This window comes from Ictalurus punctatus, chromosome 24 (genome assembly GCF_001660625.3).
Source record: "Ictalurus punctatus breed USDA103 chromosome 24, Coco_2.0, whole genome shotgun sequence".
Classification (NCBI taxonomy): Eukaryota; Metazoa; Chordata; class Actinopteri; order Siluriformes; family Ictaluridae; genus Ictalurus; species Ictalurus punctatus.
Genome location: NC_030439.2, coordinates 3,926,808 through 3,948,397, shown reverse-complemented (window position 1 = coordinate 3,948,397; position 21,590 = coordinate 3,926,808). Strand labels below are relative to the sequence as shown.

Genomic DNA, 21,590 nt, shown 5'->3' with positions numbered 1-21,590 from the left:
ATGTGTAGAGTCAGTAAAGATCATAGTGGTAACGTTTAGTAGTCATTTAGTCATCTAATATTGCTCCACTTATAGTAAGACTTCAACATGGGCTTCATTTAGACCCAAACATAACAGAAGGGTTAAAGCCTTAGTCATAGTGACTAAACATTCAAATAAAGAATTGTTCGTTTTCAGATGTAGCTAAAGACTATGTTAAACCGTTATCTGAACACACAGTAAATAAGTGTTTACTCTGTAATGATGGCCTTAAACAAAAATATAACTGCCTTGTTATTTTGGCTGTAGCATATGAACTCATCAGCATCTTAGCTTGAGATCATGAATTCATAAAACTATCTTGACTATGATAAAAAGTGACACATCCACTACAACATTCACAGGCTTGTGATACATTTAGTTTGATGTAGGTTGACTGTTTTCCCAAAAGTAACATGGCTGTGGAATTGAAGAGGGCTACTTAAGGGTACAGCTTATGAATTAAAAATGGGAGGTAGGAATAGCGACATTTTTCCAAATGATATTATGAGTTGGTGTTGTTACCTAAAATGGAAGTTGTTTGAAAGTGGCATAGACTCTGGTCCTCTAACTATTCAATATATTACCACATGTCAGGTGGCATTGTAATAGTGTGGCATATAGCAGGCCGGTGTATCCTCTCACATTGGAACACCGTAGTGAGTGTTAATTAAATTAAGAGCAGTGCTGGATTTTCCAACTCATTTAGCTGTAAATTTTACTGTCTTTGTCAACAAGTCCTTCCATGCATTGTAATCTGTATGTGTTTCAGGCTTTGAGCTGTCACACTGTGAGGATCCTGGCGTGCCACAGTTTGGCTTCAAGGTAAATGACCAGGGCCACTTCTCTGGCAGCACCATCACCTACAAGTGTGACCCAGGCTACACACTGCATGGCAGCAGCATACTCAAGTGCATGACAGGGGAGAGACGTGCCTGGGACAACCCTCTGCCATCATGTATAGGTAAGATGGTTCCACACAGTAATGACTCACAGAAATTATAGGTAAACTTATGGAAAGTGGAATGAACTTGATCCTCAACCATGTCACATAAAAGTCATCTCTCCATCATTAATGACTGTGTGAATATAAAAATGGCCAGCATTTATGAAATTACAGAACCTTGATATATTGAACCCTTCCACATGTTGACAATGTCACTTGGCGAATTCAACATCGGCGCTAATCTTAGAGCCCCAAATGAGTTATGCAGGCACATAAGGGTTGTGCACAGTTATTCATGTACATTTTGATGGATGGTAATTAGACACTATTGGCCTCTGAAGAGCCAAACATTAGGATGTCTACAGACCTAAGATCAGATGTGCTCAGTGATAGATTTTGAGGAAAAATTAATCGCAAACCTGTCATCCGAATCTCTAGGTCATGAGAGCATATAGACTCTTGTCTGGCTGACTCTGTCTTAACTTTCTGTTAAAATAAGACACACCCAGGGGTAATGTTTGTTCTTCCTTGCATATAAATGATGGACAGTGTTCCTACCTTGAAGTTTTCAGACTAATATTTTTCAGACAGATCTACCAGCATTAATAATAGATGCTCAATAATGTGAGGGCTGTTTTATTTTCACCATGACGGCTTATCATTATTCTCCCCATTACTCTTCTTTTTTATTGCAGATAAAATATTTAATCTTTTTTTTTTTCAACCTCACCCAGTCTGAGGTGTGGATGATGCAATGAGTGTAGATCTAAATTGCTTTCTCTTTCTCAAAATAATATTTATGGAAAGAAAGAATTTAAGGCAATTAAGAAGTTAAGAACTGAGATTGTAAAATATCCATAGTCTAGTCAGCATTGATACTCTTAGACAGCACAAATCTGCCACACTGATAATTGAGTTGGGTAAATGTGGGATTGTCTGGGATTCAAACTGAGCTGCACCAGTTTATTTCTGATGCCACTGAGTGGCCAGTCAGTGCAGACGGAGTGCTACAGACATGTGATTGAGCAGCTGCCATGATAAGCCATGAGTGCGGCTCAGTGTTGCTTTGGAGGAGGCTCCTCTAGCGCACTTGTCTAAAAAACACTCTAATGTTCAGATTAATCAAGTCCCGTACTGAACCCTGTTATTCAGGCTTCATTGAACTGTGCGTCCATTGTTTGTCATGTAGATGGCTTATGCAAATGAGGCGGGTTGAAAGAAAATGCTGATGTGGGCTCCATTAGCAAACGATGCCCACCTTCACAAAGGCTCCCAACTAGAAACGTGCACAGTGAGTGTGAGACAGAGTGCAAGGAGGAAGAATAACAGGTGGCGGAGGGGTGAGCCAACAACTGAAGTTAGTTATTAACTGCTGAACTGCTTATGAGAATATAAATGTAAATATGAATCAAGGTGGGTGTTTAGCTCATCTGTCTAAGTCAAAGATGCGGATGTCTAGAACAGGAAGCACTGTATCTCCCTGACATGAGCTGGCCAGTGGCATGCTGAGAAATATATATATAAAACAATGAGGGAGGAAAAGGCAGTCAGTGGCCTACAGTGTTAACTGAAGTCTACAGGTCCTTTCAAGGGGTTCTGACAGATATATTGTTAGATTCAACCAACTTTTGGATTCTACAACTTGTCTTTTATTTCCCTCCTGTGAACTTCTCCTTTCTGTTTCTTCTTCTTCCTCCAGCCGAATGCGGAGGACGTTTTAAAGGCGAGTCATCAGGCCGTATCCTGTCCCCTGGTTACCCGTTCCCTTACGACAACAACTTGCGCTGCACTTGGGTCATCGAGGTCGATTCAGGCAACATCGTCAGGTGCCACTCAGGACTTCCTCACACATGTTCAGAAACGCTCCACCACTCAACACCTCCTAAATCAATACCTTACTAACCCCAGTAGATTCCAAACTGTATATATGTGGCTGTAGTCTGAAACAAGTGCACTATTTATATGCTACTTACATGGCAGAGATGAACATCAATATCTCATCTATATGGAGACAAGCAGACATCAAGGGAGTTGATGCCTGCCTCGCAAATCTCAACTGGCTCAAGTCATTATGTCTAAAATGCAGTTTATAGATTTAGCTATTACAGCTGCATGAGGTTAAAAGCACAGCAACCTTGAAAGCAAGATAATTTGTACGTGGCAGCAAAAGCCTTTCTGAAATCAGATATTTATTCATTACTTTTTCATCTATCCTCACATTCTCATGCAGACTGATTTGCAGAATTATTATTAAGAGCTGCAACATAGGCACTGCTGCTTTATCGCACATTTATTGCACTCTGGAGCTCAATGTTAGTGATGAAATAATGTGAGGGCGCTTCATTTGGGTCTGGTCAGTGTGCAGAATTTTGATTTCATCTGCTGAAATTGTTAGCTTTTTATATTAAGTGCTGTGCAATTTCGAAATACAAAATTAGTGTTTGGAGTAAAATGTTTTCACCTAATTTGTTGAAAATTTCTTTAAACACAATATTTATAGTGGCACAGACACAAGGGCAGCACATTCAGATTTTTTTTTACTTTTGTAAGATATTTTTCATAAAATGTCTGAAGATGATCTAAAGTAGTAGAAATGCTATGTAATTTCACAGGTTGTGAACCACAAATAAAATTTACATTTATGGCATTTGGCAGACGCTCTTATCCAGAGCAACTTACATTTATCTCATTTATACAGCTGAGCATATGAGGGTTAAGGGCAATGCTGGGATTTGAACTCACGACCTTCCCATCAGTAGTCCGACATCTGAACCACTGAGCATTAATGTTTCCCTTTATTCTATGGTGACACTGGAACATGGGAAGCTTCACAAGGTAATACTGTTAGGGGAGAAAAAAAGTATTAGAACAGGTTTTCTAATTTAAATCTTATTGGTCAGATGTTGATTAACTTTCTTTAACAGCAGTAGTGACAGTAGTGCCATTTATGTCACGTTAATGCACTGGTTCTAATACTATATTGTTGCTATGGTAACAGTCCTTTCACTGGGACTTGTAGGTTGGACCCGCTATGTAATGTAAGAGATTAAGGAAACTTGTTATTTAACTAGAAAAACTGTATAAAAATTTATATGGTGAAGTTTTCTGTAAGAAGATGTTTTTTAACATTTATGGAAGTTTCCAGGAGTTTGAGCTTCTCAGTAACATTATAAGCTTATATTATAACATTATAACATTATAACATTATAAGCATTTTTATTTGTCTTATTAACTTCAAGAGAGAGAAAATAAGCGTCTGTGAGGGAAAGACTTTAAGTGGTTCAGAAGCAAAATGTGTCATTCATCTGTAATTAAAGAGAAATGTAATTGTTGGCAAATTGCTGTCGTATAAATGGAATAAAACACGTTCTGACATGCTGTTATTTGGAAATAATAAACTTTTTGGGTGAGACACAGCTCTATAATTTCTGGCAGGCTACATCACACCATTCTGACACCATTGCGTTCCTAACATTTTATTTTGTACTTAAATTGTTTACCAATGACTACAAAATAAACTTTGCAAGGGTGACCTTTTTCCTCTACAAAACCTGAAAAATCATCTACAATCCCCCCTCCCCCCATCCCCTATTTAAAACCTTGTACATGTCAGGGTGTATAATTATACTGTTGATTTTTTTAGCTCAAATCACAAAGTTTATATTCAAGTGGTAACTAAATGGTGTTGTATTTAACTCTTTGGCAGTCTGCAGTTCCTGGCGTTTGATACAGAGGCTTCCCATGACATCCTGAAAGTATGGGATGGCCCTCTGGAGAATGAGATGTCTCTTAGGGAATTAAGTGGCTCTCTCCTACCAGAGGGCATCCACAGCACCCTCAACATGGTGACCATCCAGTTTGAGACTGACTTCTATATCAGCAAGTCTGGCTTTGCTATTGAATTTTCCAGTAAGTCCCATCACTTCAATAGTTTTGCAGGTGTTTGTTTTTGATTGACAGGTTTAATATAGCAGGTCTTGGTTGGGTTTTAATTCCTCTGTACTGACATATTATTAACAGGCTTCATCTTCTTAAAGTGACAGATGTGATTAGTGTTTCCATGTCCTAACTGACAGTTTTAGTTTCTTCTGGTGTCTGTTGGTTTGTCTTGATTGACAGTTCATATTGGCCAATTTTAGCACAGTCAGCTGAATGTGTTAATTGGCTATGCTTGTGATTGGCAGGCTCAGTTGCTACGGCCTGCAGGGATCCAGGGGTTCCGATGAATGGCACTCGCAATGGAGATGGAAGGGAGCCTGGGGACACTGTGACTTTTCAGTGTGACCCAGGATATGAGCTACAGGGTGAGATGAAGATCACATGCATACAAGTGGAGAATCGCTACTACTGGCAACCCAGCCCACCAGTCTGTATAGGTAAGTGCTTATGGCAGATGTTATTCACACGTGTGTGTTTTTTCCTTCAGAAAACAGCATACCTAATAGATGCATGTTTTTTTTCTATTTTTCTTCATACTGCCTATTGTATAACTTTTAATACTTTCAGTTGAAAATTACATTTGCTTCTAAAGCCTGCATAGCCATATTCTCCAGTGTGGGAATTAGCATTTTTTATCGAAAGGTTCTCAAGAGTTCTGAAAGTCAATCAGCACTTGAGCCGAAGTATTAATTCAGGCATCTGTCATCATCCTAGTGATGAAAGATTGTGCTAAAATTAATGAATATCAAATTATGAGATTTGGATTGCTTCCTACATTTCAAAATACTTCAGTGGCAAAGCAAAAAAAAAAAAGGTGGAGGAGCCGCATTTTGCCTCTTCTTTTCATGTGCTTTCAGCTAATTATCCTTCTCAATATATCACCCTCTTTCTATCTTTGTCTGCCCACACACCCATTTCTCTCTCTCTCTCTCTCTCTCTCTCTCTCTCTCTCTTTCTCTCTCTCTCTTTATATAGTGTTTGAAAGCTGTATGGGTTCAGTATTGCAAGAGAGATTTCATGTTCATGTTCCACACTTCTCTTAAGTACTGTATTAATAAACAAGAATCTTTATATGTTGTGCATACCCATGTTAATTTCCTTTCCTGTGTGTTTTCACAGCTCCATGTGGTGGGAATTTGACCGACTCTTCCGGCTTTATCCTATCTCCCAACTATCCTCACCCATACCCTCACAGCAAAGACTGTGACTGGCTCATAGTCGTCAACTCTGACTACGTCCTCTCACTGGCATTCATTAGGTAAAGACCCAATCTGCTAGTACCCACTTTGTTTAAAATTTCTTTTTATATATTTTCATAATTTAGTTTCATATTGGTTCATATTGGTTCATGGCTTAGTGGTTAGCACACTTGCCTCGCACCTCCAGCGTTGGGGGTTTGACACCTGCTGCCACTCTATGTGCGCAGAGCTTGCATGTTCTCCCCATGCTTCATGGTTTCTTTCAGGAACTCCATTTTCCTCCCCCAGTCCAAAGACATGCATTGGCATTTCCAAATTGCTAGTAGTGTGTGTGTGTGTGTGGGATTGTACCCTGCGATGGATTGGCACCCCATCCAGGGTGTCCCCCGCCTTTTGCCTTGAGTCCCCTGGGATAGGATCCAAGCTCCCCCACGACAGGGTAGATGATCAGAGGAAAGAGATAACTATCCTCTCCCACATACATGAGCTCACCAACACCCACGATTGGCTAGTGATTGAAAGAGATTCTTATGGTCACAAGATAGTCCTTACTTTCTAACACTTATACATCTTCTTGTGCTTCTGTTCCTCACCAGGAGCAGCCTCTACTTACCTTGCCTTCCCATTAGCAAGTGGCAGGTTACTCAAGTCGCTCCCTTGTGTTGCTTGTGGATGTTCACTGCCAAGCTGTTTGTAAAAAATGACAGTTGCTAAACTCTATATACACTGCAGAGTAATTTATACATTTCACTGTAATTTTTGTTTAAAATCATTTGGATATTATAATAATGTTTTAAAGTCCCCATGAAATCAAAATTGAAGTTTTGTGGATTTTAGTATGAATATGTTAGCCTTAAGGTTATCTATAAGCTAGTGCGCTCTAAAACAATGACAAACTTTGCATTGAATTTACAGTCTCTCTCTACCACAGATACGGATCAACAATTTTGATGACATCATTCTGCACTTCAGTTTCTCATAAGATATTCTGTCCAATCAAATGCTCTCTAGAGTTTGAAGTGTCCCACCCCCAACATTATAAATGAGAAAAAGAGAAATCATATCAGCAAGCATGGGTCGTAAATGTGCCTTTGGCTGTTCGAACACATGCGTTTTATTCAGTTCTCCAACTGTAAGAAGGAAATGAGCTCTTGTCCAAGGCACTAACTGTTAGGTATGGCTTAGCCTGGGCTGTGCAGTAATCTAAATGCTATTACCTATTTTAAAAGGGGGAGGAGCCACTCATAATGTCCACTCTGACTTCCTGTTTCAGTGGAAATTATGTCAACACATCAAATAACGCTGCGCATTTCAAGGCACTTTCATGGGGACTTAAATAATAAGTCTGTCCTTTTTTTAACTTTTTTAACATTATTAAATTAAATCTAAATACAGGCAGGAACTGAAGTGAAGGTGAAGAATTGGTGGAAAGTTGGGCAACTCTACATGCAATAGGCCTAGTACAAGAAACCTATTGAAGACAATAATTTGCATTTGCCACCTCATAGATAATTCGCATAGAATCTAAAGAATTTCTATTCACATGTTGCTTATTGTATTTCCAGTGTGTAATTTGTTGCGCTGTGTTTGACATACGTGAACATAGAAAATGAATGGTTGCCTGTTGCTTTGTCACTGGCTTATACGATTACAGGGTTAGACAACTTAGAACGCTTCTCTGTATTCTATTAATAGTCTGAGTTGTCAGGGCAAGTAGTTTAGGGATCCATTGTTGCTATCATTAAAGTATCAGACAAGTTATCAGAATGTGCTACACCAGTGAACAAATACACAGTATTCATCTGGATTTTTTAAAATAAAGATCTACAAAATGAATGGTTTAGTTAGAAAAGTGAGAAATTTTTGGGTTTGATACAATTAGTAATATGTTACCTTTCCTCATCAGCCAAAACTGTGTGGAGTAATTATGTAATGGCAAGTGCTGAATTAAAATGCATTTCATGTCCACGGCAGATAATGAACCCAGTCGGAATTCTTTGCTCATTTTGTGAGTAATGATCCAACATTTTCCCCCGCCTTGATTTATGTACTCCGTGATATATGGGCTAAATAACATTGCCAATAGTGTCTATAGCTTTACATAGTGAGATTTTAGATAGTGTTGATGAAATTTAAAGCTGAAGTCCTGAAACACCAATACAGATGTGACTGGTGCACTGTGTTAATGTGAAAAGCAAAGCCAATCACCTTTTTTTTGTTTTGTTTTGTTTTTTGAAGAACACGCGTTGAGTAGAAAACCTGACAGAGGTTTGTGTAAAATAGATGTAATATTGTAGGGCTTGCATAAGTGATTTTAACTTACCAGTAATATACTGTATAAGTTCTTTAGGCCTCTCAAAAGAGAGTCTTATTGGATTATTATCCCAGAATAAAAGCTCTCTTGACAAAAATATCAGTCTTTTAAAATCTTCCATGGATATAGATGGACCACCATGCTGATATAATCCAGATGCTATTTCTCTGGTTTGTTGAATAAAATTTTTGTCTTTATGCAGCTTTAGTTAATTATTAGAGTCATGTTCAAGCTACAAACCAGACAATAAACGCACATCATACCCCTCTAGGTAGCACAGTTGCCTGGGTTTGGCATGGAATGTGCACTAGACTTGTTTCACATTAGAATTTTGTCCTCTAGCAGTACATAATCACACTGGAGTTTGGGCAGTAAAGCAGCATTTCAAATATATTTGTAATGAATGGATCTCAATCAATTCCTTCTCAGGCATTTTCATTACACAGTTCATTAGTGACATAATTCTCCTTAAAATATGTCACAAGTGAGAGCCGAAAATGAACAGTACCAAAATGAAAATAACCTCAAACATTAGCAACACTACACACCTGCCATCTCTCTTTACCATTAGCATTATCTGTGTTACTGCCCAATCCAATTACCACAAAGCTAATTGTTTGCCGATTGACAGCTCCAGAGGCTAGGCAGTGGTGGGAAAAAAAGAACTGCCATCACATATGGTTATTAAAAATTAATGACATTTTTAATGTACTGAAAAGAAATTGGCCTAAATTCCCATGTTTGGGTGTCTGTTATCTCACAGTGAGCTGTGAGCGATAGATTTTAAGGCACTGGAGTGTGTCGAGTACACTTAGCGTTCTCTCCCAGCATAATGGAGAGAAAACGAGTAAATCTAATGCAGGCATAATCCATCTCATGCAAATGATTCTGCTGACAGAGGACACCTCAGCATCATACCTTTCTGTAGATAAAAATGTTTGAATGTTTATCTCTGTCTTTGAGACCCAGGAGTAAGGCAAAGCTTTAGAGATTATCTCTATTGTGGTTGAAGGTCTTTTATTTCTCCGTAGCTCAGTCTGGGAATGCACTGTTCGCAGGTACCCCCTGGGTATTTATAGATTCTGTGTCAATGGCAGCACACTTACAGAGGCTGTATGAACAGAGGTGCAGGTCTGATGTAGCTAAAATTCAGTTAGAAAGGACTTCTAAGCCTATGTGACCAACACCCAACAAAAAGTCTTCAAAGCAGCCTATATATGTGTTATGACAAAAAAAAAAAATCAATGTACTTTCTTCGGATGAATTACGGATGTCTAAATAATTTTTCTTCTTCTTCCAACACTCTTGTAGTCTTTCTCTGAAAGGCCGTCTCAGGTCGCATTCTGAGTCCGTGGGCTGGGGTAACTCATGTGGTCCTTTGATCACACTGAGTGGCTATTAAAAACTGCTCTTTGATCTCCCTTCCTCTCTTCTTATCTCCTCTCCAGCTTCAGCATTGAGCCCAACTATGACTTTCTGTACATATATGATGGGATGGACAGCAACAGCCCTCTAATCGGCAGCTTCCAGGACAGCAAGCTTCCTGAGCGGATCGAGAGCAGCTCCAATGCCATGTACCTGGCCTTTCGAAGTGACGGTTCTGTCAGCTACGCCGGCTTTCACCTGGAGTACAAAGGTATGCTGCTGAAAGGTTCTGACATTTACTAGTGCTGCAAGTTAATTCGGCAAGAAGAAAGGCTTTGATTAGTCATGATGGACAGGATTGGGGTTATCTCGGATGAGACATTTTGTCATGGATATAAATGATAAGTGAATTAGTATAAAACTTAATGCCAGATTTCCATTATTGTTTAAGTAGGGCTTTGTGAAGTAAAGCCAGTTTCTTTGGTTATAATGGAAATGTTTTATTATACTTATTAATGAGTTCTTATTGTTATTAAACTGTTTGACTAGTCGCTTGAATAAAAAAAAAGTTATATGGTTGTAATAAGTAGCTAAAATATTATTGTACATATTTAAATGATGTTTAAAAAAAATTGTGCCTTGGAAATTCCATTGGTCCATGGAATTTATTTTACAGTTAAAGGTGTTTCTGGCTACAAAAATTTACAACCCCTGGCATAAAAAGGCATAATTCCATGCTTGCTTGTGTGAAACAATATTAACACTATCTTGGTCACCTGTGCTTATTAACATAAGATGAAATAAACTTTTGTTAATCCATTTTGGGAAAATGACGGTCTTACAGCAGCATGATAGTCAGAATAACAATAGAAAGGTAGACAATTAATACATATATCTGTAACAGTGGCAGTATCAGTATGATAAGTGTACAGAATAAACAGTGAATGAGGAGAATGATATATACAGTTCATACATTATATATGAATGTATAATGCAAAATCATACATTCTTATTTTTCTAAGTTTCATCCCAACCCTTTTCGTCTCTTCCCTCTGTCATGAAGCCAAGCTCAGGGAGTCATGCTTCGACCCAGGCAATGTGATGAACAGCACGAGGTTGGGCAGTGACTACAAATTGGGCTCCACAGTGACATTCTACTGTGAAGCAGGCTACATGCTCCAGGGCTACTCCACCCTCACATGCATCATGGGGGATGATGGCAGGCCTGGTTGGAATAGGGCCTTGCCCAGCTGTCAGGGTATTTTGCAAGTCTAAAAAAAAAAAGAAAAGATTTCTGATGACTATAGAGAATGCTCTAGACCAGGGTGTCATCAACTGGTGGATGATGGTCTGGATATGGATCCAGCAAAGTATTTCAGCAGACAAAATATGATAAAACTGGCCATAGTTTAAAAATTCAAGTTTTTTTAAGGTGATCCAGCTCGGCTACATGTTTTTCGCATGCATTTATGTCAGTTGATTTTGCTGAAGATAGCTGATTGGACCATAGACAAGATAGAGAGCTACAATTGTAATCAAAATGATTCAATCCTCATTGCAAATCAGTTTTATTGTCAAAATGTACAGACTTTCAGCTGTTTGCAATGAACAAATCAAACAAAAGCAATTAAAATAGTTCAACACAACGAATGCTTCAAGTGGTTTCCCCAAATTCAACGGAAAATGTAACTTATTTCTCTAGTTTCAAAATTATTCAACCCCTTGAATAAAATCTGTCTCAACCGCACAAATATGCAAAACAGGTCTCAAGCAGGTCTCAAGCAGACCTGATGCAAATAATCAAGGTTTTCATTAGTTGCACCAGGTGTGCTTGAGCTGGAACACATAAAATACCTGAACTGGCTACGGGCAGAAAATACATGAAATACCTGGACAGGGCAGAAAAAGGAAGCTATCAATGGCTGCAAGTAGATATCTGAGAAAGCAGGTTGTGAAAAACCCTCGAGTGACTGCAAAAGACCTGCAGCAAGACTTGGTGGCAACAGGAACTGAGGTTTCAGTGAGCACAGTAAGGTGTGTACTAAACACAGAAGGTTTCCATGCCAGAACTCCAAGATGTACACCATTACTGACCCAAAAGCACAAGAAAAGTCGCTCAGAATCAAATAAATAAGCCACAGAAGTTTTGGGATTCTGTTCTGTGGAGCGATGAAACAAAACTGGAACTTTTCGGCATGATGGCTCAGCGGTATGTCTGGAGGAAGAAGAATGAGAAAAGAACACCCTGTCCACAGTCAAGCATGGTGGTGGCTCGGTGAATCTCTGGGGCTGCTTTGCATCCTCTGCCTATGGAAACCTGCAGTGTGTGGAAGGCGAGATGGATTCACTGAAGTATCAAGAAATCCTAGGAGAAAACCTCATGCCGTCTGTGAGGAAGCTGAAGCTTGGGCATCATTTGGCCTTCCAACAGAACAGTGATCCCAAGCATACCTCAAATTCCACCAAGGCTTGTTTGCAGATGAAGTCCTGGAAGATTCTACAGGGCCAAGATTCTGACTTGAACCCCATAGAAAATCTCTGGTGGGATTTGAAGAAGGCGGTTGCAGCACACAAACCCAAGAATATTACTGAACTTCCTCAGGAAGTCTAAGCTGAAAGGGTGCTCTTATAGTGCTCTAAGTACTAAAGATGCTTGCCATGAAGGAGCTGAATAATTTTGAAACTGGAGAAATCATTATAAGTTGCATTTTCAGTTGAATTTGGGGAAACCACTTGAAGCATACATTGTGTTGAACTATTTAAATTGCTTTTATTGGATTTGTTCATTGCAACTGAAAGTCTGTAAATGTCACCAATAAGCCTGATTTGCAATGGGGATTGAATAATTTTGATTGCAACTGTACATACATTAAGTCAGAAAGTAGAGTTTTGGTATGATTAATAAACTGATCATTTCAAACCATCTTATTTATAGCCGTTAACTAATCATTAATGGTTAAGTGTTAAAAGTTAACTGTTGTCACTTCTCAGTCACATTAGTAGCTTATCCAGTCTTTTGTCAGCAAGTGAAGAATTTTATGTAACCGGACCTACAATATTTAGTTGAATACTGCTGCTCTAGACCCAGGAAATAAATGTTTGCCATATTCAAATCAATCAATATGATTTTGTTGTGTTGACCATATGTGAATTTCTGTGTACGTGTTGACGTGTGTCATGTGTCTTTGTCTGTCCAGCACCTTGTGGTAGTCGCTCCACTGGCTCTGAGGGAACCGTTCTGTCGCCAAACTTCCCCAGGAACTACACTGCAGGCCACAGCTGTGTGTACTCCATCTCTGTGCCCAGGGAGTTTGGTATGAATGCCCTTTTATTTACTATTAACACAACTGATGCAACCTGGTATAGTGAGATCTAGTCATTCTCATGAATTGTCTCATGTCTTCTGTTGGTTAAGTGGAGTGGATTGGGCAGTCAAAGAAACTGCATCTTAACATTTGCTTCACTGAACTGAAAATGATTTCTTTGTCTGTTGGTTGGATTATAGGATTACTTTACACCCCCCAAACCTGTTACTCAATCCAGTCAATGAGAAACAGCAGTTCCTAAGTTCAGGCTGCAAAAATAAAAAATAAAATAAAGCTTTTAGAAAGGCTGCCACTGCTTAGAGAAGGGTGTTACTCACAGGGGACTTTTAGGAATCCAGACGGAAGAATGCTCTAGGGCACATTGTTTTTCTACAATGTAATATGAACATTTAAGATTCTCTCTGGTGTTGTTAAACACTGTGTCTGCTGCATATAGTGGCTCCTCGTGGGACTTTTTCTGGCCAGATGGCAATTATCATATGAAAGTAACAGGTTTGAAGGCTCTAAATGTAGATGTGAGAAAGGTGAATGGTGAAAGGGTGATGAATTTGTGAAGAGTGAAACATGTAGAGTTACTGCCTGAGGTATCTGCTGGCCTTCAGAAACCTATCCTTTTTGTTGAATACTATTTATATATGTATGAGGCATTGTCTTAAGGATGTTGTGTCTAAAGCTATTATGCATTATTGCATATAATATTATATGTTTATGCATTCTGACACACTTCAATTTGCAATGCATCATCAGAATATCTGTAGTGATAAATTCTTATAAAATATTTTCGGTTACAGTTATATAGCGCTTTTCATAGTATGGGGGGGATCCCCTCAACAACCACCAGTGTGTTGCATCCACTTGGATGATGCGACGGCAGCCATAGTGTGCCAGAACTCCCACCACACACCAGCTATTAGTGAAGAGGAGAGAGTGATGTAGCCAGTTCAGAGATGGGGATTATTAGGGGGCCGTGATAGAGAAGGCCGAAAGGGGGAATTTCACCTGGACACCAGGGTTATACCCCTATTCTTTTAGGGTAAGTGTCCTGGGATTTTTAATAACCAGAGAGAGTCAGGACCTCAGCTGAATGACCATGCTGTTTTTACAGTATAGTGTCCCTGTCACTATACTGGGGTATTAAGCCCCACACAGATCACAGGGTGAGCACCCCCTGCTGGCCTCCCTAATAACACTTCCAGCAGCAACCTTAGTTTCCCCCAGCAGGTCTCCTATCCAGGTACTGGCCAGGCTCAACCCTGCTTAGCTTCAGTGGGAAACCAGGCGAGAATTGAAGGGAGATAAGGCTCTGGCTACTTTCAGCAACATCCTTCTTCACTACCACCATAAATATATCCAATTTAGATTTTTTTAACTTGCCCACTGTGAAATTATAGTCTTTATCTTGTATCTTAGCTTGTCTTGCAGTAAGGCAGCATTTTTTTTAACAATTCAGCACCCACAGGCACTGCTGGACAAAAGCAACACTTGTAATACACTTGTTTCAAGAATTTTCTGATAGCTGTCAGGTTTAATCAGCTGGAATGACATTCAGGCTCTGGCTTTTACTTTAACTGAGCTATCAACAGCATGGGTTTTGCAAGCTTGTTTTTCCCCATGGTAACACCAACAGCATATCTGAACAAAAGATCAATAAAGACAGGAGTAGAGTGAGGAAACCCACATTGAATGTGTTCTGGTTTTAATTTGGTGAGTTGGAAGGGGAGACACAGCAGGACACACAGCAGGAGAGACATGGTTCAGTAATTTCATTGGATTTTTACATCCGGTAATAGGTACCTAGATAACAGCATAACGGCCTGCCTTTTCACCTGTTGCTTTGAACAATGAATAATATAGGGCTAAAATGTAAAGAGTAAAGCATTTATAACGTTTATATTTCTTGGAAAAAGAGAGACAGAGAAAATGAGAGTCATATGTAAAGTGATAGGTTCACACATGATGGACATCCAGGGCAAGTAAAAAATTCATGGTCCCAGATTTTGTCATTATTTCCTTTGCAAAGTGACTCATACATTTTATAATAAACTAATGCTTAATATTTGGTTCTTTTAACTTCTGTAATGTTTTCTTTTTGCTGATATTTAACTTAATTTGATCATTGTAACCCTACTTGTGATCCATGAAAAATTCACCATCTTCACGTTAGGCCAAATTCCAAATTTTAACCTAACTCTTTTTTTTAACCATACACCGATCTGACATAATATTAAAACTGCTGACAGGTAACATGAATGGCAAGGGATGTCAAGGTGTGGAATATATTAGGCAGCAAGTGAACAGTCCGTTCTGGAAGTTGACATGTTGGAAGCAGGAAAAATGGGCAAGCGTAAGGATCTGAGTGACTTTGACTAGGGCCAAATTGTGATGGCTAGATGATTGGATCAGAGCATCTTCAGAACGGCAGGTCTTGTGGGGTGTTCCCGGTATGTAGTGGTTAGTACCAAAAGTGGTCCAAGGAAGGACAAGCGGTCAACCTGTGACAGCACCCAAGGCTCATTGATGCATGTGGGGAGCAAATGTTACTTTGACTCATACACCTAATTAAACATTGTTGCAGACCAAGTACACCCCTTCATGGCACCGGTATTCCCTAATGTCAGTAGCCTCTTTCAGCAGAATAATATGTCCTGCCACACTGCAAAAATTCTTCAGGAATGGTTTGAGGAACATGACAGAGTTGAAGGTGTTGACTTGGCCTCCAAATTCCCCAGATTGCAGTCTGATTGAGCATCTGTGGGATGTGTTGAACAAACAAGTTTGATCCATGGAGGCTCCACCACTACTGCTAGCATCTTGGTGCCAGATACCACAGCACATCGTCTTGTGGAGTCCATGCCTTGATGGGTCAGAGCTGTTTTGGTAGCACAAATGGGACCTGTACAATATTAGGCTGGTGGTTTTACTGTTATGGTTGATCGGTGTATATGCTCACTACATAGGATATAAAAAAAATTGAGAGCCACATAAAAGGGCTAACCCTATATTTTGTTGTATTTTAGCATGTTTGTCTGGTACTCAACATTGTCTTTGTTTTCAATCATATTAAAATATTAGTATCCTTGACTTTGATTAGGTATACCATTTCTACCCACTGTGTCTCTCATGCTAATCAGGCACCATGTATATTTCAATGTTTTTATTTCATGTACAAGAACATTAATTAGTTCATATTCATATTTCATTATTAATTGATTATGTGATTACATAAAAGTGACTGACTAGTGGGCTACTCATGCCCATCACAAGTCACCACCCCACAAGCTCCACTTTCACAGCAATCTGAAGCATTTACAAAAATGGAACAGCCTAGTGGGTTTGTCTGAGTGGTGGTTATTGTTGCCTGTGCCAGACCCACACCACTCAGTAGCAATCAGTGACTTCAGTGGCCTGTGTGTAACTCTGTGGACTCGTACATCCTTGAAAATCTGCAAATCATAGCTCTGAGCAACTGCTACTCCAAACATACACACACAAGGCTGCACCTAAACTATGTGTGATTTCATCAACAACATGCTGCACAACAGTTTTCCTATATAAAGATGCAACCTTACACAACTTTTTTCATGTTTCATTACTATGGCAAAAAGAATGATAGCAACAACATTTCTGACAATGACAGGTGTGGTATAAGAGATGTATTATTCAATTCAGCCCCTTGCCATCATTCTGTCTTTCTTCCCTCCACCGCATTGTCCCCAGGCAGTCATCTTAAATGCCATCCATACTATGACTATGGTGTGAATGGCTGTAATGATCTCAGACTGTTAAATATTACACATGAGCACTAACATCATTCAGACACTTAAGTACAAATGCCAGTATTTTCAGCTGGTTTGCTACAGGTGACACATGTAGCCTCAGTGGGGTTCCAGTGAAGTCTACAGTCATAGCTTAAGACAGTAAACAGTAGTTTAACAATGTAGCATTGTGAAAGTTATGTGAAATGTTAAGGGATGAAGCGAAGTGGCCATGCTTAATCATGTAGTTTGACTTCCCTGTGTCAATTAAGATTTGACTTGTCTTGCTTGTCATCCTTTACGCCAAGTGGAACGTGTAATCAGGCATAAGCCTAAATTACTCTTAAGTATACGCTCTCCTCAGTGAATCAGTAAAGAAACATACACAGTATGCCCTTATCCCTTATTCATGCCTTAACATGGCTTTTCAACCATTTTTGTTTGTTTGTTTTTGACACGTTCCAGCCATTACTGACACAATCTACTATCAGTTAGCAGATGTTAACTTATGTTAATCCCTTATGTTGAGTCATTTTTTGCATCATCTAATGCTCTGTGTATTGGAGGGAAAGATACTTTCCTAGGTCTTTTAATTGGACCCAATGAATCCAAAATAATGAAACAGTGAAAAAACCTTTTCTTTTATTCACTTGCATAAAGTATAGTCTTGCATAATGCCCATGACACTCTGGTGCCCTCCGTTCTGTTAGTTTTTCTTGGATATTTTTAACTCGCTTTATTATTCTTGTGTGGTAGAAGCCTTGTGTCAATCATGAACTAAACAGGCTCAGACTGAAGATACATCCCACTTGTTTCAAATGTGCTCCAAAGTGCAGACCAAGTTTACATTTGGTTTATTTTTAGTTGCACTAAAAGAAATGTGCTCTAAATACCCTCTGTTTTTCCTTTTCTCTATTGAATATCAGAAATGACTCATATATTGCAACCTTTAACATGGAGGGAGCTACAACTGGTTCCATTGTTGGACCAATGGGAGTTCTGTAATTTCTCAATGTAGGTTATGTGGACCTTTTTAATGTGGAATTTGTGATGGAATATGAGAAGATGCACAGTACATATTGCCCTGTTTTTGTTAAAGGTGAATTGGGTTGAATTTCAGCTGTAGCGGTTACAAACTGAAATTAAAAAACATTGGAATGACTTATTTACTCCTTGATCTGCCATCCATCCCCTTGTGTTTTATACACAAGGGAATGGATGGCAGGTCAAGGAGTAAACTTTCCATCATCTCATTCTATTTGGCCAGTTATAACAAGCATAGATGTGCAAAAATCCTTCCAGATAACTTTTTCATGTAAGAGTAGTTTAAAGTTTGCAGCTTATTATGGGCACCTAATCCATGTACCCAATAGCACCGAACCCACACCAAAACCTAAATTTTTTACCAGTATGTTTTGATCTATTCCACGTATTTGTATTCTCTAGCCCTCCACCCAGCTCAGTTATGCTAAAGTTATATGTAAACACATGAAATAACTTACTGTTAGCTACCATCATTGATTCAAACTAGTTCATTGCATTAACAATCGCGTTACCTGTTCGGGAGAAATGTAGATAATTTGGTTGCTTCCTTTGCAGGTAACAGCTACTACAGCTTCCAGATTCAATCCTGTTTTATTTGTTTTGTTGTCATTCCCTTTTTTCAGCAAACCTTTTCTCCTCTACAACCATAGCAATGTCTGGCATTTAGCAGTGCATTTCTACATGTTTGTAATTCTGAGCAGGAGTGATTTGGGAGTGTCTATAACATGACTGACAGGAGGGATGTAAACCCAACCATGGTGCCCAGCACAGAACTGTGTTTTATGCAGGCGCTTTTTTCTTGTTACAGCGTTTATATTTCATCATGTTCCCCAGATATTTCCACATAATTTGAATATAACAATAAACATATTGACCACTGCACCTTTAAGTAGTCTTTATATGAAGTGCTGTCATGTAAAACACACATGCTAGGCCGCTAATTAATTCTTCATTTAGCATTTTCAAGTGTATTCTAAACAATAGTGTTACGCCACTGCCGGCAGATGGCACTGCGGCGCAGTTGCTATGCGGCTCACGTGACTCTTTGTTTTCATTCGCTTCCTGTCCGAGTTCTTGTTTCTGTTTGAGGATGTCCTTGATTTAACCCAGGTGTCTTTGGTTTAGATTAATCATGCTAGTTATTTTAACCCCTCGTGTTGCTGTGGACGTCGCGCGGCATTAAGCTGTACGAAACTGAATCTACCCACGTGAATCGGGACTGGATTAAGAGAGACAAAGCTAAAGAGTTGCAGCAAAGCATCACCAAGCCAAGCAAGTTGAGTGTTTATGCCATGCCATGCCATGCCATAGTTGAGTATTCATGCCATGCCGTAGTTGAGTGTTTATGCCATGCCATAGTTGAGTGTTCATGTCATGCCATAGTTGAGTATTCATGCCATGCCATAGTTGAGTGTTCATGTCATGCCATAGTTGTGCGTTCATGTCCTGCCATAGTTAAGTGTTCATGCCATGCCTAAGTTAGATGAGTGTTTCCTACCTTAGTTTAAGGAATGTTCATGTCTTAATTTAAGGAACGTTCATGTCTTAGTTGAAGGAGGGTTCATGTCTTGGATTAAAGAATGTTCATGTATTAGTTTAAGGAGTGTTCAGGCCTTAGTTCAATTAGTGATTCCGTTCCATGTCCTCTGCTGAAGTATCAAAGACTTCCCTCCTGCGCTTACTTCCTGTCCAAGTCTCATTCCGTAACAGAATGCTGTGCCTGAGCAGGGAAGTAGCAGGAGAGCACCTGGTCGGGAGGCGCTCGGACTACTGGCCGCAGTACAGGTCCGTGCTGTTTCCACAGAGGATGGCCGCTGAACTCCCGCTGGAAACGTATGGGTGGGGATCCCACCGATCCCACCCTCTGCTGTTCCTGTTTCATAGCCAGGTGTACTTTGCAAGCTTGGTGGCCTCAGAGCTCCAGCTTGAGACCTACGGGGAGGTCTCAGCTGTGGAGCTCCAGCCCGAGGTTAACATGGCAACCTCTTGGCTCCCGTCTGAGGTCAACATGGCAGCCTCAGAGCTCCAGCTTGAGACCTACGGGGAGGTCTCAGCTGTGGAGCTCCAGCCCGAGGTTAACAGGGCAACCTCTGGGCCCCCATCGGAGGTCAACCCGGCGACCGCGGAGCTCCAGTCAGAGGCCTACAGTGAGGTCTCGGCTGTGGAGCTCCCCCCAGAGGTCAACCCGGTGACCTTGGCACTCCAGCCAGAGGCCTACGGCGAGGTCTCAGCTGTGGAGCTCCCCCCGGAGGTCAACCTGGCGACCTTGGAGCTCTGGCCAGAGACCTACGGGGAGGTCTCATCTGCCGAGGAAGCTGTCCCGCTGCCCAGCCCAGCCGAGGAAGCATCAAGCTGTCCTGCTGTCCAGCCCCGCAGAGGACGTCCCTCTGCCTTCCTGCACCGCTGAGTATGCCGTTCTGTTTGACTATTCCGTGGAGGACGGTATTCCGTTTGCCTGCCCCACAGAGTACAGTGCTCTGTTTACCTACATAGTTGAGTATTCATGCCATGCCATAGTTGAGTGTTCATGTCATGCCATAGTTGTGCGTTCATGTCCTGCCATAGTTAAGTGTTCATGCCATGCCTAAGTTAGATGAGTGTTTCCTACCTTAGTTTAAGGAATGTTCATGTCTTAATTTAAGGAACGTTCATGTCTTAGTTGAAGGAGGGTTCATGTCTTGGATTAAAGAACGTTCATGTATTAGTTTAAGGAGTGTTCAGGCCTTAGTTCAATTAGTGTTTCCGTTCCATGTCCTCTGCTGAAGTATCAAATTAAGACTTCCCTCCTTTGCTTACTTTCTGTCCAAGTCTTTTTCCATAACAAATAGTCAGGAATGGGAGATGCTCTAACACGTTATGGAAATCACATATTGCATTGTGCAATGTGCATTGTTTACCAACATAAATGAACGATGAAGTACATCATGTTCTGCCAGAAAATATCATGGGGTCATGCAACAGTAACTCAACAGGCCACTGTACTGCTCTGGAGCTTACTTGAGGAAAATGTTTTGTGTTAGCTGTAAAATTATTGTGACAATAAAAAGCCTTGTAGTGTTAGTAACATTATCATATTCAATAGTCATATGAAGTGTATGTAATCATATCCTGATTTCTTGTATTTTTGTCACACTTAATTGTTTCAGGTCTTCAAAGTAAATTTAATATACAACCTCAATTCAGAAAAAGTTGGGACAGTATGGAAAATGTAATAAAAACAAAGAGTGATTTGTAAATGTACTTTGACTTGTATTTAAACAAAAAAAAAAACATTTTACCTAATCAACTGCATAGATTATTTTTTTTTAAGGGAAACGTTTATTTTGAAATTGATGTTCCAAAAATGTTGGGACAGGGGTGATTTAGGACTAATAGCGATGTGACGAGTTGAAATAAGAAGGTGATGTGAAACAGGTGAGGCAATTGTCTAATCATAGTGTATATAAGGAGCCTCCAAAAAAGGCATAGTCCTTCGAGAGCAAGGACTGGTTGAGGCTCGCCAATTTGACAACAAATGCGTAAGCGAATAATCCAACACTTTGATAACAACATACCCCAAAGACAAATGGGTAGGTTTTTTGGCATTTCACCTTCTACAGTGCACAATATAATTAAAAGGTTCAAGGAATCCGGTCAAATCTTGGTGCGTAAAGGGCAAGGCCGAAAACCACTTCTGAATGCATG

General features: G+C 39.9%; 1 protein-coding gene across 2 annotated transcripts in view; it reads left to right on the top strand.

The window, feature by feature from the left end:
* The window catches only part of csmd3b (CUB and Sushi multiple domains 3b), a 489,673-nt gene that overhangs the window by 335,009 nt on the left and 133,074 nt on the right, over positions 1-21,590 (top strand). For both annotated transcript variants that reach the window (XM_047150624.2, XM_047150623.2), the window contains exons 24-31: positions 791-982; positions 2,664-2,790; positions 4,671-4,873; positions 5,149-5,340; positions 6,023-6,161; positions 9,865-10,052; positions 10,845-11,039; positions 12,979-13,095. In XM_047150624.2, coding sequence (XP_047006580.2) covers positions 791-982; positions 2,664-2,790; positions 4,671-4,873; positions 5,149-5,340; positions 6,023-6,161; positions 9,865-10,052; positions 10,845-11,039; positions 12,979-13,095 — 1,353 coding nt within the window. The remainder of the gene's footprint in view (positions 1-790; positions 983-2,663; positions 2,791-4,670; positions 4,874-5,148; positions 5,341-6,022; positions 6,162-9,864; positions 10,053-10,844; positions 11,040-12,978; positions 13,096-21,590) is intronic.